The following is a 15,599-nucleotide window of genomic DNA, read 5'->3' on the forward strand; positions in this document are numbered from 1 at the left end:
CATTAATTATTTTGCTATTTCACTGAGGGGGACATGCCTTTGTAGTTAGGTTGTAAAACCTCAGGCTGCACTCTCTAATTGTCTTTTAGAGAAATAAACAGCCATTTTTTTTTTGTCTCAAGATACAATGCTCTAATTATTATAGTCATTTAAGCTTGCAAGGTTTTCAAAGCGTAACCAGACAGACATGCTTCATTTCAGCCCTCACCACTGAGGGGCCATGACTAACACTTTCATCTAACAGTCCACTCAGAATTAAACTTGGCACCAGGGTCCAGATTTGGGATTAATTTTTATTTTTAGCATATTGTGTTGTTCTACAGCAAAAACAAAACATGAACAAAGGTTGATTCTAGCATAGCACTACTATTTTGGACAAGCCATCTGACCTTCTAATGCCTTAGCTTCTCCCTTTGTAAGACTGGGCTAACAACGTACTTAAATCACAGCATTGTCTGTTAAGACTACATGAAACTAGGCATGTTACGTACTTGCGTTGTGTTTCGGAGGGAATTGGTGTCTAGCACGTAGGTTGCTAATATCTTTCCACCTTTGATAGTGTTTAAAGTTTACAAAATATATCCATAGTCATTAATTCCTTAGTACTGACCAGGTGCTTAGCCTGGTTGGCACTGAGTGAGACAGCGAGAGAGATGGAGCACTACCTCATCCGGTGAGCTTGCAGTATGACGGATGCAACAGATGACTACGTAGTTCTAGGCCCTCCTCTATGTAATGTCCTTATTCTATGTCCATAGGAGAAGAAATTAAGCTGTGTCCTCAGTCTGAGCCAGAGCTCAAAACCAAGTTTCTATTCACTTGCCTTAAAACAATTACATGACGCTGCCCTCAGTGAACATGGGTCAGGAGGACATCGTATGAGAGTCTTCCCATATTCAATATGTGCTTTCTATGTAATTTTACAAAGCCTTCTAGCTAAAACCACGTTATCTCAAAAGTGGATGATTGATGATTGTATTGATAGGTACCAAAACTTCATGAATATTATAATCCAATGCATGTCACGGGGATTAATGAGGTCTGTGAGGAACTAAGCAGCTAACATATGACTTTAATGTCCTGTTTCAAAGGGAGTGGAGCTGGGAGGAGAAGAGAGAAGGCTGCACTGAGGTGGCTTTAGTGCCTGGCAGGTAAGGCATTCCAAAGGTACTTGTGGGCTGTGGGGTAACCGGCTAATTTGAGAGCCTAGGCCTGGTGCACAGTAGTCAATCAAATGCTGTTTTCAGACTGCTGGAGAACTGTCAGGCTACAAGCCATGGAAGTGGGATGAAAGGAAGACACATAAATGCCCCAGGCAGGACAGGCCCTGGGAGATCACAGTCTATCTCCAATTTTTACACATAATTAAAGCCAGTATGCAGTCTTATCTCATTAATAGAAAGTTTACGACACTTTTCAAGGCAATAAAATGATATTAACAACTGCAATTGGATTGTATCTTTCTGTGCTGAGCTGCAGTAGGACTGTACACAGTTTGTGCGTGAGGCTGGGCCAGTTCTGCAGTGTGCAGCATAGTTTTCCCCACAAGGTCTTGGTTTATTGAAAAGCAAGAATTATCCTAGTTTTTGTTTCTTATGCTTAGTGAGGAAAAACAGAACTAATTTTAAGGGAAATGGTTGTATTTTGAGAAGGCCTTCTATTCTGAATAAGGACCACAGTTTACTTGGTCCCGGATATGGGACAGAAATGCGGCATTTTCCCATAAATCCAGCAGGCTTCCAGGAACTAGTTTCCAAAATACCGAGGAGAGATCGTGAAGGGAGTCAGCAGTGAAGACCCAGCTCCACAGGCAGACTTCTGTTCACACGCTAGCTCCACCACTTGCTAACTGTTCATCTGTGACAGGTTCAGTTTCCTCATCTACAAGATGGTGATTTTGATGGTGTTGCCCCAAAAAGGCTTTGTGAGAATTCAGTAGGACAGCCATGTGTGGGGTTTAGTGCTTGGAACACAGTGACAGGTCACTAAATGTTAGCTTTGGTTACGACCATGAGGAATTGTTGGGAAATAGCCTGTGTTTAAGTCATCTGGTTAGCATTGTTTTACTCATTCATTTGATTACTCAGTTGACAAGTGTTTCTTGTGCTTTTGGTAAGTAGTGAGTATTAAGGTGCTAAGTACTAAATTAGGTGCTATGGAATACAACCAAAAATGAGATCCCTGTAGTGTCCTCCTCAAACATATGTTTCTCTCTGTCTCTGATCTGGGGTGTGTGTGTGTGTGTGTGTGTGTGTGTGTGTGTGTGTGTGTGTGTGTGTGTGTGTGTGTGTAGGTATGCACATAAATGATGTGCCTGTGGAGGTCAGAGAACATGCTGTAGGAGTCAGTTCTCTCCGTCTACCATGCAAAATTCAGGGGACAGAACTCAGGTCATTAGGCCTAAGTGGCAAGTAACATTTCTTGTTGAGCTATCTCGCTAGCCCAGGATCCCTATTGTTTTGGGGGGGGGGATAATAAATAATGAAAGTACACAAGAAAATATATTATATAGTATTTATTAAATATATATTTAATTATAATACACACACACACACACACACACACACACACACACACACACACACACACGATCTAAATGAAATTGCCAAATAATGGAGAAGACAGAATCTCAACTGGCTATTTCTCTTGTCACCCAATGAAACTTTCAGTATTGGGTTTGGGTTACATCTAATTGAGTTGTTGGTCAAAGGGGCCTGATGGGAATCTCCAAATAACACAGGCTATAGCCAAGACTGTAGGTTTCTTTCTGCAAAGTGACAGCAAGGCCCATTGCTTTAGACAACACTTACACAACTCATTTAAGATGGAGATGTTGAGCTGGTGCTTACATAGAGCCTTCACCTCCGCATTACAGTGTCTTTGGTAAAAAAAACATGCTCCACATGATATAGTACCAGCTAGCTGGAATAAAGACTTTCTATAGGCTGTAGATTGTGTCTGACTGGACTTTGTTGGGTTCCCTGTAACACAGCAAACATTTTTCTCCAACTCTGTAGCCTTATTGCTTGAGCCACTGGAGACTCTTTTCAGAAAGTTCTTGCATATGTCTATATCTTGAAGTGTTTTCCCACCAACAGTCTTTAGAGGCTCCCTTCACATATTACTATCTTCAATCAGTTTGAACTGATTGGTGTACAAAAAGAGACGGGGATCTAGAGTCATTCATCTACGTCTGAATATCCAGCATTCCTGTGCCATTTGTTGAAAAGGCTGTCTTTTCTCCACTGTGTGTTTTGAACATCTTTCTGTAAACTCAGGTGCTTGTAGGTGTGTAGGTTTTCTTTGGTCCTTTATTCTATTCTGTTGATGTATATATATCTGCTTTGGTGTCAGAATCATGCTGTTTTTATTATGGATCCATAGTATAAACTAAAATCAGGAATATTGATACCTCCACCATTGGTTTTTTGCTCATGATTGCTTTAGTTGTCTGGGGTCTATTGTGCTTTTATAATGAATTTCCGGACTTATTTTTCCTATTTATAGAAAAGTGTCATGCAATTTTCACAGGGTTTGCATTGAATCCTTAGACTGGTTTTTGGCGATACAGCTATTTTCACAATATTAATTCAACTGATACATAAAACCCATAACTTGGCTCTATGACAGCATACACTAATTCATTTTCCTTTTAGGTTTTGTTTCACAGTAGATTTTAGTCTTTGGTTTGAATTTTGCTTTCATAATATGAACTCTACACAGAAATCTAATACAAATTGCACCAGTGCCAAAGAGAGCTGCCTAATTCATCCTCCTTTTTCTTCCCCTCCCACCTCTCCCTGCCCACTTCTCCCTCCCTCCTTCTTTCTTTTGCCTTTAGGTGCATTAATTCACAAGTCTGCAGTTGCAGTAGGTGGTAGGAATGCCTGTTTCCTCTTATTTAGAAAGTGAAACCCCAGGAAAATAGCTGCTGTGAAAAGATGGGCAATGGGGAAAGGCACCTTCCGATTTTTAATTACGACTTTTGATTTGTGTTCAGGGGGCCACTGGACCTTGTCATTAATGGTGAATGCTCCCTTTCAATAACCAGACCACATTCTCTGGTTCAATTAAACTGGGTCCTATTAATGGAAGTAAGATGATCAGATTCCACAGCCCTAAAGTCATTAGCTACTGTGCACTGGGAGTTGACGGAGAGAATGGGGGAACTGTGGAGCTTTTTGGAAGCATAGCCTTCTTAGAAACAGTGCTTTTATTAATTCCATTCAAAGCTCTTGATCAAGCTACATGGCATTCGACACAATACTGTCTGAGAGAGTTAAAAAAAAAAATCTCAAGGTTTTTTTTTTGGTCATGTGAAAATCCACGGGAAGTGGCTACTTCTCTAGAGGCTTTATTGTGATCTCTCAATATGTGCATTTATGATAAAATATCAAAATTTACATGAGCACTACACAGCCAATTGTATGAGCATACAGTCATTTTCTCATGCAATTCAAATTTCATTGTGGGAGTTCACTTTCTAGAAAGGGACAGGAACAAATAGTTCAAATAGAGACACATCTGGTGGCTTGGCCATGATTAAAAAAGTACCTTTCAAATCAAACACCTTGTACAGAGAGAAAACATTAATATACTCGTTTCTGGTAAGCTTTAAAGTCCACATATATGAAAACCAGCTACTGGAATGTATTTGTAAAAAGGAGAACCACACAGTACTATGCAGGTTCATGTCATCTTGGCTATCGTGAATGTGCAATGAGACTGACCTAAGAGAAGCAATCATAATGGATCACAAATGGATGTAATTGGTATTTGAGGAGAAAAAGAAATATACTCATGGACTGTGGCATGGACTTGACTATTATTATGCACCAGGAGTCTACTTACAGAATTTGCAAAAGAAAAAAAAATTCTCTTCTGTGTGTTAGGCTTGAATATAGCCTATGAAAGTGTTCCTATGTAGTTAGTATTTATTAAATCTTATTCAGTTTAAGCATCTTTGGAGGTTTAAATAAAAGTGACAATGATATTGTGAATACACTTGTTTTTTATTTTAAAGACCGCTTGTAAAGCGTTCAGCTGGAAGGACAGAGGGTAGAAAGAGACCCTTCGTAATCATGTCCCCTGATGTGCTGCACAGGCTAGTCATTCCTGTTATTGAAATTATCATCTACATCACGTACAGATACAGCGTCTGTTATTGAAAATACTCTTCCTGTACTTCTGTGGCAGATTTTAAGATTAAGCTGCTGCCTGAAAAGCAGTGAACTTACTTTTATGCTTTGATATGTGTGTCCATGGCTCCTTAACAAACATGGCTTGCATGAAATCTTTCTGTTTCTCTCTGTGTCTTATTATATACACAGAAAGTGCACATATTTCATTCTTTGCCTCATTGGTAAGAAAGGGGCCTATCCAAAGCTAGTAACTGTGAAGCAGCTGAGGGTCTCACTATACATTCTGTTTTTCTATGACTTTGGGAATGATACGATCAAGGGTAAATAGTATAGTGCCCACTAACATACAGACTTCTTTTGTGCTGAAAAAAGGACAAAAGAGGTCTGATTCTTTAGGGAACTGCAGCTTCTGGAATATAATGCTGATCAAAATTGGCAGAGAAAATACAGGTGGATAAAGAGTTCATGCTTTCAGTTTTCATTACAAGCTTCTGCTTTTTCCTGTTTTTATCCGAGCACTCTTGACCATTTCTGTTATCTGAGAAGCCACCAATCCTGCCGCTCCCCCCTGCAGTTTCTCTCAGGGCTGCTGTTGATACTGGCCCAGGCCCTGTCACTTTGGACCCTTCCATTTTCTATCTGATCACTGCAAAGGCATCTTAGTTACCCTCCTTTGTCTCAACCTCTCACCTGGTTTCAAAAGTCACCTGGAGTCCTGCTGTCAAATTCAGCTTCCTAGAACATCACTGTCTCTTTACCGGAAGAAGGAGAGACCCTCCCACAGTATGATTCTAAGAGAGTGTTCAATCAGTCAAGCCATTTCTTTGACAAATGAGCCAAGGATTCGCCATCACCTTGGTCTTACTCAGTCTTCTGTCCTGATATACTTCCATAAGTCTCTTATTAATTTATTATAAATACATTAATATGCATAGAATATTTTCAGGATCTACTGCTACGATCTATATGCCACTATGCCTATTTTTTTAGCTTCTTTTGAGTTAGCTCCCTGTATCTGTGTTACTTGAAGCACATAGCCTTCTCAGGCTGAGAGATCCAGTGGTCTCAATGTTGGCTGCACATAACCATCACTAGAGGAGGCAAAAGACAAAAACAAAACAGACTCGCCAATTAACTAAGGGTCTCTGTGGGGAGGGTGTAGACATCAGGAAAAAAAAAGTTTTGTGCTGCCAAATGTTGTAATTTTAAAATGCCTCAGGGGTTCAAACATCTGGGGGAGTTGAGCTTATATTGGGTTTGATATGAAGGCGTTTCATTGATTTGGTCAGCTGGTGTGAGGTTGGCACAGAGGTGCAACACTGGAAGTCCACAGGGCATTTAAAAAAAATGGTGACTATTTAAAGAGGAATGCTACATATTCAGGCAGGGCAACTCTAGCTACAACTGACCTGCAGCTTCCTTTTTAAACTGACAGTGAACTTCAGTCAGCTGCAGACCTGTCACTCCCTACACCTCCTCCTTCACAGAGAACAGCATTGCTGGCCTCTTATTGTAGTGCTCCAGTAAAGTTGTCTTTTAGTGGAGGGACAACCACTCCACAGAAGAGCACTGCTCCACATTTCTTGCTACCTTCTCCTTTCCCCCAGCGAATCACAGTGCTGAAGCAGATAAGGGTTCATATGGGTCGAATGTCACATGCCAAATTCGTCATCACAGTTGTCCACCTGGGCTGGCAGGGGACTGAGCTTGCAGGCCCTGGCCTTGTACACTGACAGTACTGTGGAAGAGTGAGGCATAGGGACATCTTTAAAGGAAGACACCTTCACGGGAAAAGGGGACACAGATGATGCTTATAGGAGCCTCGGTACATACCTGATTCTGCTGATCTCAGAGGATGATCTCCAAATTTTATTTCAGTTTGGCGGAGCTTTGTCATGTTCAACAGCTGTGTGACATGAGGAACGTCTGCTGAAAGTTGACAGCTTCGCGGAATACTATCTGTGGGTTCATCTGTTGGAAAGGAGTGTCATATACTATGTGAAATGAAGGGGCAGCCATGCCTAAGTATAAGCCATTCTGCCAACTGAACACACTTTATAAGGACGCCAAGTGGAGCAAAACACTTCAGAGTGCAGCTCTGGACACCTAACTCAAACTTTTAACCTTGATGTCTGTGGAATGGGCTTGGCAGCTCCGGGAAGGAGATGAGAAACTGCCTCTTCTCCCATGGAGAAGAGCTCGAAACAGACATGATTCTAATGAACGAAAGAGTCAAAGGACATTAGAAAGGCACAAACAACAGCAGAAAAGCATGGGAAAACAAAGGTGGGTCACTCAGAGGAACAAAAATCAGCTGATGTGAGAGCTACCGGATCTTCTGCACAGTCATCAGGAGTGGCCATTAAACGTGTGCTGACTTAACATGGATGCCCGTGGCTGGAGCTGCAGCTGGATGCTGTGCTGAAGGCGCAGAGTGGTGCTGGCTGGGAAGCCTGCTGCACAAGTGTTGCATGGGACCTTGAGCTGAGTTTCTCCACAAGTGGATGATGAAATGGCAGCTACTGCTCCTGTCAGTACCTAGGCAGGCAACAGCATGGGACCCCAACAAGCGCATTGAGTCTTACACTGGACAGTAAATGCAAGCTCCCTCATACAAGAACCAGGGGACATGGGTGGTGAAAGACATCTGAGATCCCGCCGAGGAAGAGAATACCCAGCAAACATACACTCAAAAATAAACACAAAGGAGAGAATCTTCCAGACCACCTCAGAGGCCTAGCCACTGAAAGTCCTCAGGAAAGCTACAGTCCCTAGCATAGCAGGATTGGACTGGAGCTGGCAGGCAAGGAGTGGGTGCTAACAGGGGTGACTTCTGCAGGCTTCTGTTAAAAGGCTTGCTTGTTTTACTCCCCCCTCCGACAGCCAGCTGGGATGAAGTTTTTCTGTTTTCTTTGCTTTAAAAGCTCCCTGTAAGATGGAATTTAAGGGTGTCCAGGCATGCCAAGACCAGCTTAAAAAGACTCTCTAGTCTTTGGTCATGCTGTGATGTCTTTGGGTCTCTAATTTGCAACAATAGTAACTTCTGATTTTATTTTTTATTGACATAAAAAACTTTTATTTGCATGGTTGTATTGCCTGCATGCATGTTTATGCACCACATGCATGCAGTGGGTATTGGATCCTCTCGGATTGGCGGTATAGATGCTTGTGAACTACCACGTGGGTGCTGGGAACTGAACTCTGGTTTTCTGAAAAAGCAGACAGTGCCTTTAACTGCGTGCCCATGTCTCCACTTCCCAGGGATACTTCATGTATTTAGTTGTTTTGCTTTAGCTTGTATTTCACCCAAACAGGCCTTCATGACATCCTTATTTGTTCTAAAGTTTATTTGTAACATTTTCGTTATTGTTTCCTCATAGTCCCAATCCATACAGTCTCCCTCTTATTCATACTAAACTCTCTCCCATTTCCCATCTACTTCCACTTTTTCTCCCTGGTTTTTTGAGACAATGTTTCTCTGTGTAGCCTTGGCTATCCTGGAACTCACACTATAGACCAGGCTGGCCTCAAACTCAGGAGTCTGCTTGTCTTTGACTCCCCAAGTGCTGACTCCCAAGTGCCACCACCACCTGCCTCCTTCCTTTCTAAAATTACCTCTAGTTCAAAAGAAATTGTAAACTAAAAACCATAATGAAATTCCCCAACCTATAATCTACATTTTCCTCACTCTGAATCATTGTGCCTCTATCTCTGAAGTTTTTTGGAACACTAATGTCTTCTACTGCAAATCAACCTCAGAGCTTCTGTCAAGTAACTGCCTATATTTCTTCAGTCAGTTTCTCCTCAAGTCATGGTGAGGAACCCAAGTGAAGACAACTCACCAGAAGAAGCACATATAATCAAAGAAGGGGGGAGATCCAAGATGGTGGTGCACTGCAGGATAGCAGTGACTACATAGTGACTTAAGGACTGAACTGAGAACTACAAAACACCAGTGCTGGTGATTCCCAGGCGAGAGGGGTCCATACTGTGTGGTGTACGAATGGGCCTGGCTTTGGGCCACCTGACTAATCCACAGAAAAGTCCCCGGGTCCCTGCAGGCATGGGAACAGTCTCCGAAGTCTGCTCTGGGTATCAGACTGAACTGGAGACTACAAAACACCAGTGTCTGGGTTTTCTAGCCCAGAGGACATTCCATGGTCTGGAATACAAGTCGATCCTACTTCAGGTCACCCCAACAATCTACAGAAAGTCCCTGGGTCCATGCAGGCACAGAGGGTTCAGGAGTCCTACAAGGAGGCCATCAAGGCTGGTGGATCTGGACCCAGGAGGGCCTGCACAGACTGTTGCACCAAGGACAATGCATGCAGTAAACTTAGACCCCCTGTTCAGATGTAGCCAATGGACAGCTCATTCTCCACAGTTGGGGGGGGGGTAGGGACTGCCTCTGACATGAACTCTGATGCCCCCAATTTGATCACTTCCCCATGAAAGGGAGGCCCAGAGGGCATACAGGGGAAGGGGAAGCAGGCTATCCCTGTGAGACCTGATAGGCTGTGGTCATATGGTGGAGGAGGAAGTCCCCTTCTGTCAGAGGTCTAGGGGAGGGGAATAGGGCAGAAGAGGAAGTGGGAAGGAGAAGATACAAGTGAGAGGATAACAATTGGGATGTAATCTGAATAAATTATAATAAATTAAAATAAAAAAATCAAAGGAGAAAACAAACAGGGTGAAAAAGAGAAAATGCTAAAAACTGGAGGATACATACATACCAATAGATGTAAAACACACACACACACACACACACACACACACACACACACACACAGACACTCTCCACACAGACATGAGAAAGCAAGCCACTATGACACCTTTTCAAAATTACAGCTTCCAAATATCAGAAATCCAAGATAATGAGACATCTGAAGTACCAGACAAAGATTTCAGAGTTCTACTTTTCAAAAGAATCTGTGACACACAGAGGACATTAAAGAACAGATAAATGAAATAAGGAAATTCAGGATCTATATAAGGAAATCAGTAAAAAGTGGACAAAACAGGCATTTGGAGCAAAATTTAAAACGCCTGAGTAAAAATTCAGCATGGAATTACAAATTTTTAAAAATACCCAATAAAAATGCTAAACATGAAAGGCCAACCAAACAAATAAAAAAACAGTGAAAATCATCATGAGAAAAGACCAAGTAGAATAAAAACTATCAGGACAAGGCTGAGGGAGCAACACATCCATCCATAGGTACATTTACAAAACATCACAAAAAAAAGAGCATCAAATAACTGTCCAAGAACTTTGAAATATATTCAAGACACCAAACCTAAGACTCCATGGAGAAGGAGCTGCCACAAAATCTAACTTAGTCACTGAAATGATAGCAGGAAATTCCTAAAGCCCAAGAGCGAAATAGACACCTATACACGAAGCATTTATAACTTTAATGTGAGGTAATTCTACAACACATAACAGTCAAGGAATAAAAATAGAATGCAAAGGACAATATTGTATGTTGTAAGGAAAATGCCAACTCAACTATAATGAAAATGCACCAGTATAACATCAAGTCTCTTGTCAGCAACTCTTAAAGCCCAAGAAGCATTCAGTGATACATGTTAAGCCCTGGGAGTAAATAATGGTTAACAAAGATGTTATATCCAGCAAAGTTATCTTTTAAAATTGGCAGAGACGTATGTATATTGCCAGTCAGACAGAAGCTAAAGCAACTGAGGAACCCCAAGCCAGCATTACAGAGAGCACTTAAAGGAAGACTATACACAGAGAAGGAAGAAAGACAGTCTTGGCCATGAGAGGATGGGATGAGTACATTTCATAAATGGATGAACAAGGAGGTAAGAAGAGATCTAAGATGTCCAACACAGTAGCTTCATAAAAGGAACAAGGAAGAAAGAAAGGAACAATAATCCAGACAATCTGAGAAGCAATCAAGGAAACCTCAGAAGTAGCAAACTCTTCCTCATAGTAATTGTAAATGCAAAGGACTCACTCACCATTTAGAAGATGCAGATGGCATAACTGAACTAAACATAAGTTCTTATTATTTGTGTCTCTGAGAATCATATACCACTGGCAAAATGGTTGACTTATCGTTATTACTGCTGTAATGAAACACCATGACCATAAAGCAAGTTGGGGAGGAAAGGGTTTATTTGGCTTACATTTCCCTATTGCTGAATGAAGTCAGGAGAGGAACTCAAACAGGGCAGGAACTCAGCGGCAGGAGCTGATGCAGAGGCCAAGGAGGGGCGCTACTTACTGGTTTGCTCCTCATGGCTTCCTTAGTCTGCTTTCTTATAAAACCTAGGACCATCACCTACAATAGGCTGGTCCCTCCCCCATAAATCACCAAGTATGATGGTGGCCTAAGATCTTGCCCATGCCTGGATCTTATGGGGGCCCTCTCTTCTCTGATGACTCTAGCATGCATCATGTTGACATAAAACGAGCCAGACAAAAGAGTCAAAGCATGGGAATTAGGCTCTCAAGCAAGTAAATATAAGCCAATAAGCTTGAATATTCTAATAGCTTGGTAAAGCAGATTTCAAACCAATTATAAGAAGAGATAAAGAAGGTCACTAAAGTTAATAAAGGAAACAAAATCAAGAAATGTAACAGTTGCAAATAGACATGCACTCAATTTTGGGGCTCCTAATTTCTTTCTTTTTTTGGGGGGGGCTCCTAATTTCATAAATGAAAAACTGATGGGCAGATAAGGTCACAGTTCCCGACACAGTAATGGTGTGACTGGGGACTTCATTAACCCCATTCCATCTTTACATATGCCGTCAATAAAGAAACTTCAGATCACTAGATTTAACAGGCTATCTCATCTACCAGATACAAAATATACATTCTCCTCAGCAACTCCAGGAATTTCTCTAAAATTATTCACATTATGCGCCATAAAGAAAGCTTTATTAAACACACACACATACACACACACACACACACACACACAATTCCACTACCTTACTACAGTAGTCAAGAAACAGAAAGAAACAACTACAGAAACCACAGAAATTATACAAATATATGATCACTGAAGAAACCAGGGAAAGATTAAGAAATTCAGAGAACCACATGGAAATGGTGGCGTTAAGTGCAAGGACTGGGAATCCATTTTCCAGCTGTAGAGAAAATCAGTGGCAGAAAAAAAATCTTCCAATTAATAAATGAGCTAAAGAACTGAATGGACAGTCCCCAAAGGGGTAAATACAAATGGCCAATAAATATATGAAAAAGTTTTCATCATTCTTATCCACAAGGAAAATGAAATTAAAATAAAGAACGACAAATACTGGCAAGGATCTGGTGCAGAAGATCTCTCAAATACTATTGATGGTCTGGAATGCCAACCGGGCATCCTCTACAGAAATCAGTGTAGTGCTGTCCCAAGAAATGGAAGATAGAACTGATGTATGCCCCAAACATATCATTCCTGGGTAACATGCTCAAAGGTCGTAACTTCTACCACAGAGATCCTTGCCCACTTATATTAGTATTTCACTGTTAACTATAGTAAAAAATGGAGTAGTTCAGACGAACATAAACAGCTGAGTAAACCAGGTAAGGTGGTGCATTATAAACAGTGGAATTTCACTCAATGTAAAGAAAGCTGAAATCATGACATTTGCAGGAAAATGACCGGAACTGTGAACACTGATGAAGAAAAAAAAAAAAAAAAAAAAGGAGGGGAGGAGAGAGCTGAGGCAGGGGACTGGCAGGAAAGAGAAAAGAATGGAGTACACATGGTATTAAAGCAGAAGAGGGGGAGGTGAATCAAGAGGGCTGGGAAAGACAATGAGTAACAGCAAGGTGTGAAGAAACCACACTGAGTACTTTGCATACTAGTTTAAAAAAAATAAAAATAATAAATCCAGAAGTAAAGTGTGTGTGAGGATTTTGCTGCTTACTTCCGGCGTTGGGGGCATTAAATCAGGTAACACTTAAAACGTACAGTGAGACCACAGACCTGTGCACTGAGTCCGGGCACGCACTGGCAAGATTTCGTGTTCTCTTCTTTGTGTTTAGTTAGGTTTTTAGGTTAGCTCACAAATAATGGCTTCATCGTGGCCTCTTCATAAGCATGTGCCATTATATTTCGTTCTCATTTATTCTACCTCCTTTTCAGTAGCAGGGGTGTAAACGAGAGAACTGGCTGACTACACTCCAGCTGAGATTCCTTAGAGTACACTGGTTCAGTCATGAGCTCAGGAAGCACAAAGACATCACTGAAAACTGAAACACCCACAGCCATTATTAGGTTAAACTTTCTATCCTGAAATAATTAAAGCAAACAGACTCAAAATTGAGTGTCCTGTTAGGGTGTTCACCCAGCTTCCTGACGTTAGCCCTCACCGGTGAACACTTCCATTGTGAGATCACTTGTACTTTAATGCCGTTCATATTTTATAGGAGTATCTGAATTTTTAGCAATTTTTTTTACTCATATTCTTATTCATCAGTACATTTAATGTTATTTACTTGTATAGTTTCTTTTATTGTAAATAAATTAATCCTCTCATTGTAGGAAATAGAAATAGAAATAATCTATATATACAGTAAAAGTCTTAAAATGAGCATGGCACTTTAGTAATTTTATTGCTTATTATTTTATTATTTGTGGGTTTTTTGTTTGTTTGTTTTGGTGACAAAGTCTTACCATACAACTGGCTGGCCTGAAGCTTACTGTGTAGACCAGGCTGGCTTCAAACTCAAAGATTAGCCTCCCAAGTGTTGGGATATAAGGTTATCATAACTATGTCTGGTTTATTTTGTAATTTTAATTTCCATTTATTAGAAATTCAAATATTAGAAATTTGGTAATCGATATAGACAAGGGTTTATAGTTACTGAAACATAAGCAACTTAAATTTCTAGTACTTCAGGCATAATGAACACAGTACAGTGTTTCTTGTACTTGGAAAAAAAATAAAACAACAACAGCAAACAAAACAAAACAACCCCCCCAAACCAAACAACAATAGGAAAAAACACCATAAAAGAAAATGTATCTTTGAAGATGATGATACTATGGGAAAGAATCAAAGAGAAGTCAGATGAAAGCAACAGACAAAACTCTCTATGGCACAAAACAAACACGCACAATGTACGTAATAACAAATGATTCAAAGAAAATAAACAAAAACGTAAAATAAGTTTATGTGGTTAGCTTAGGCAACATTTAATTTTATTTTTCTCTTCTATAAATATCAACATTTATGATATTTTATTACTATTTATTATTTCTTGACTGTTTTACTGTCTAGGGGAAATTTGTATATGTTGACTATTAGCATGAAAAATTTAGCCCAAACCATCCTTCTGAATGTATAAAGTCTCCACAGTGAAGCAGGCAGATAAGCCACTGTATTTGCATAACATTCTAATCTTGAGGGGAAATGAATGACTTAACACAAACCTTCAATGCTCAGAGGTAATACAATGGTTTTCACCAGTCTAAACAACAGATTTACAAGTTGTGGTGTTCAGCTCTTTATTTTTAATTCATTTTTTATTCGTCACTGGCATTTAGCAAGCTGGGTTTTGGGTACACCTTGCAAGGTCAGTACTTAGAAGGCTCATGTATGTAAGAGCAGCCTGGCCTACTCAGTAAGATGTCTCAGGCTTGAAGGTTAGAGACAAAAGAACACCAGTGGGAAGTAATGCAAGAAATGAACTCACAAGAGAACATATTTAGAAAAATAATAAAACCAACTCAGATGCATATGTCATGCAATATAATTTGAATTCCTTTATTTATTTATTTATTTTTTACCAGTGCCATTGCTGTTTCAATTTCATGTTGAAAGAGGAAGAGAATTTTAGAGATTAGAACCTAAAAGCAAATTTGTGTACTGACTCTTATAATGGGACAAGCTGGACAGGGTAGGCTACTGGGAGGATGTGGGGGGAGGGGGGAGCCTAGCTGAGACTTCTAGTATCAGGGATCATGGAGACTGAAGAAGACCCCTTCTAACTAGACACAACTCCTACTGGAGGGAGGGAAACACCAACCCACCCACAAAAACTTCGACCAAAAATTTCCCCTGCCTATATGATGTGTAATGATAAAGATAGAGAGGAAATTGAAGGAATGTCCAACCAATGCCTGGCCTAACTTGAGACTTGCCGCATGGGAGGGAGTCAGTCCCTGACACTATGAACAATACTCTGCTATGCTTGCAGACAGGAACCTAGCAGGGTTATTCTCTGAGAGGCTCCACCCAGCAAAATATTAAGACAGGTGCTGAGACTCATAGCCAAACATTGGGTGGAGCACAGAGAGTCTTGTGGGAAAGTGGGGTGGGGGGAGGATAAAAGGACCTAGAGGTGATAAGAGCTCCACAAGAAGACCAACAGAGCCAACTAACCAGGGCCCACAGGGGCCCGTGGAGTCTGAAGCACCAACCAAGGACCATTCACAAATTGGAACTAGACCCCCCTACCCATACACAGTCTAT

General features: G+C 40.8%; 1 protein-coding gene across 2 annotated transcripts in view; it reads right to left on the bottom strand.

Moving 5' to 3' along the window:
* Positions 1-15,599, bottom strand: part of Cfap20dc (CFAP20 domain containing) — a 261,651-nt gene that overhangs the window by 114,171 nt on the left and 131,881 nt on the right. For both annotated transcript variants that reach the window (XM_051139606.1, XM_051139599.1), the window contains exon 7: positions 6,975-7,112. In XM_051139606.1, the coding sequence (XP_050995563.1) occupies positions 6,975-7,112 (138 nt within the window). The remainder of the gene's footprint in view (positions 1-6,974; positions 7,113-15,599) is intronic.

Source organism: Acomys russatus, chromosome 3 (genome assembly GCF_903995435.1).
Source record: "Acomys russatus chromosome 3, mAcoRus1.1, whole genome shotgun sequence".
NCBI lineage: Eukaryota > Metazoa > Chordata > Mammalia > Rodentia > Muridae > Acomys > Acomys russatus.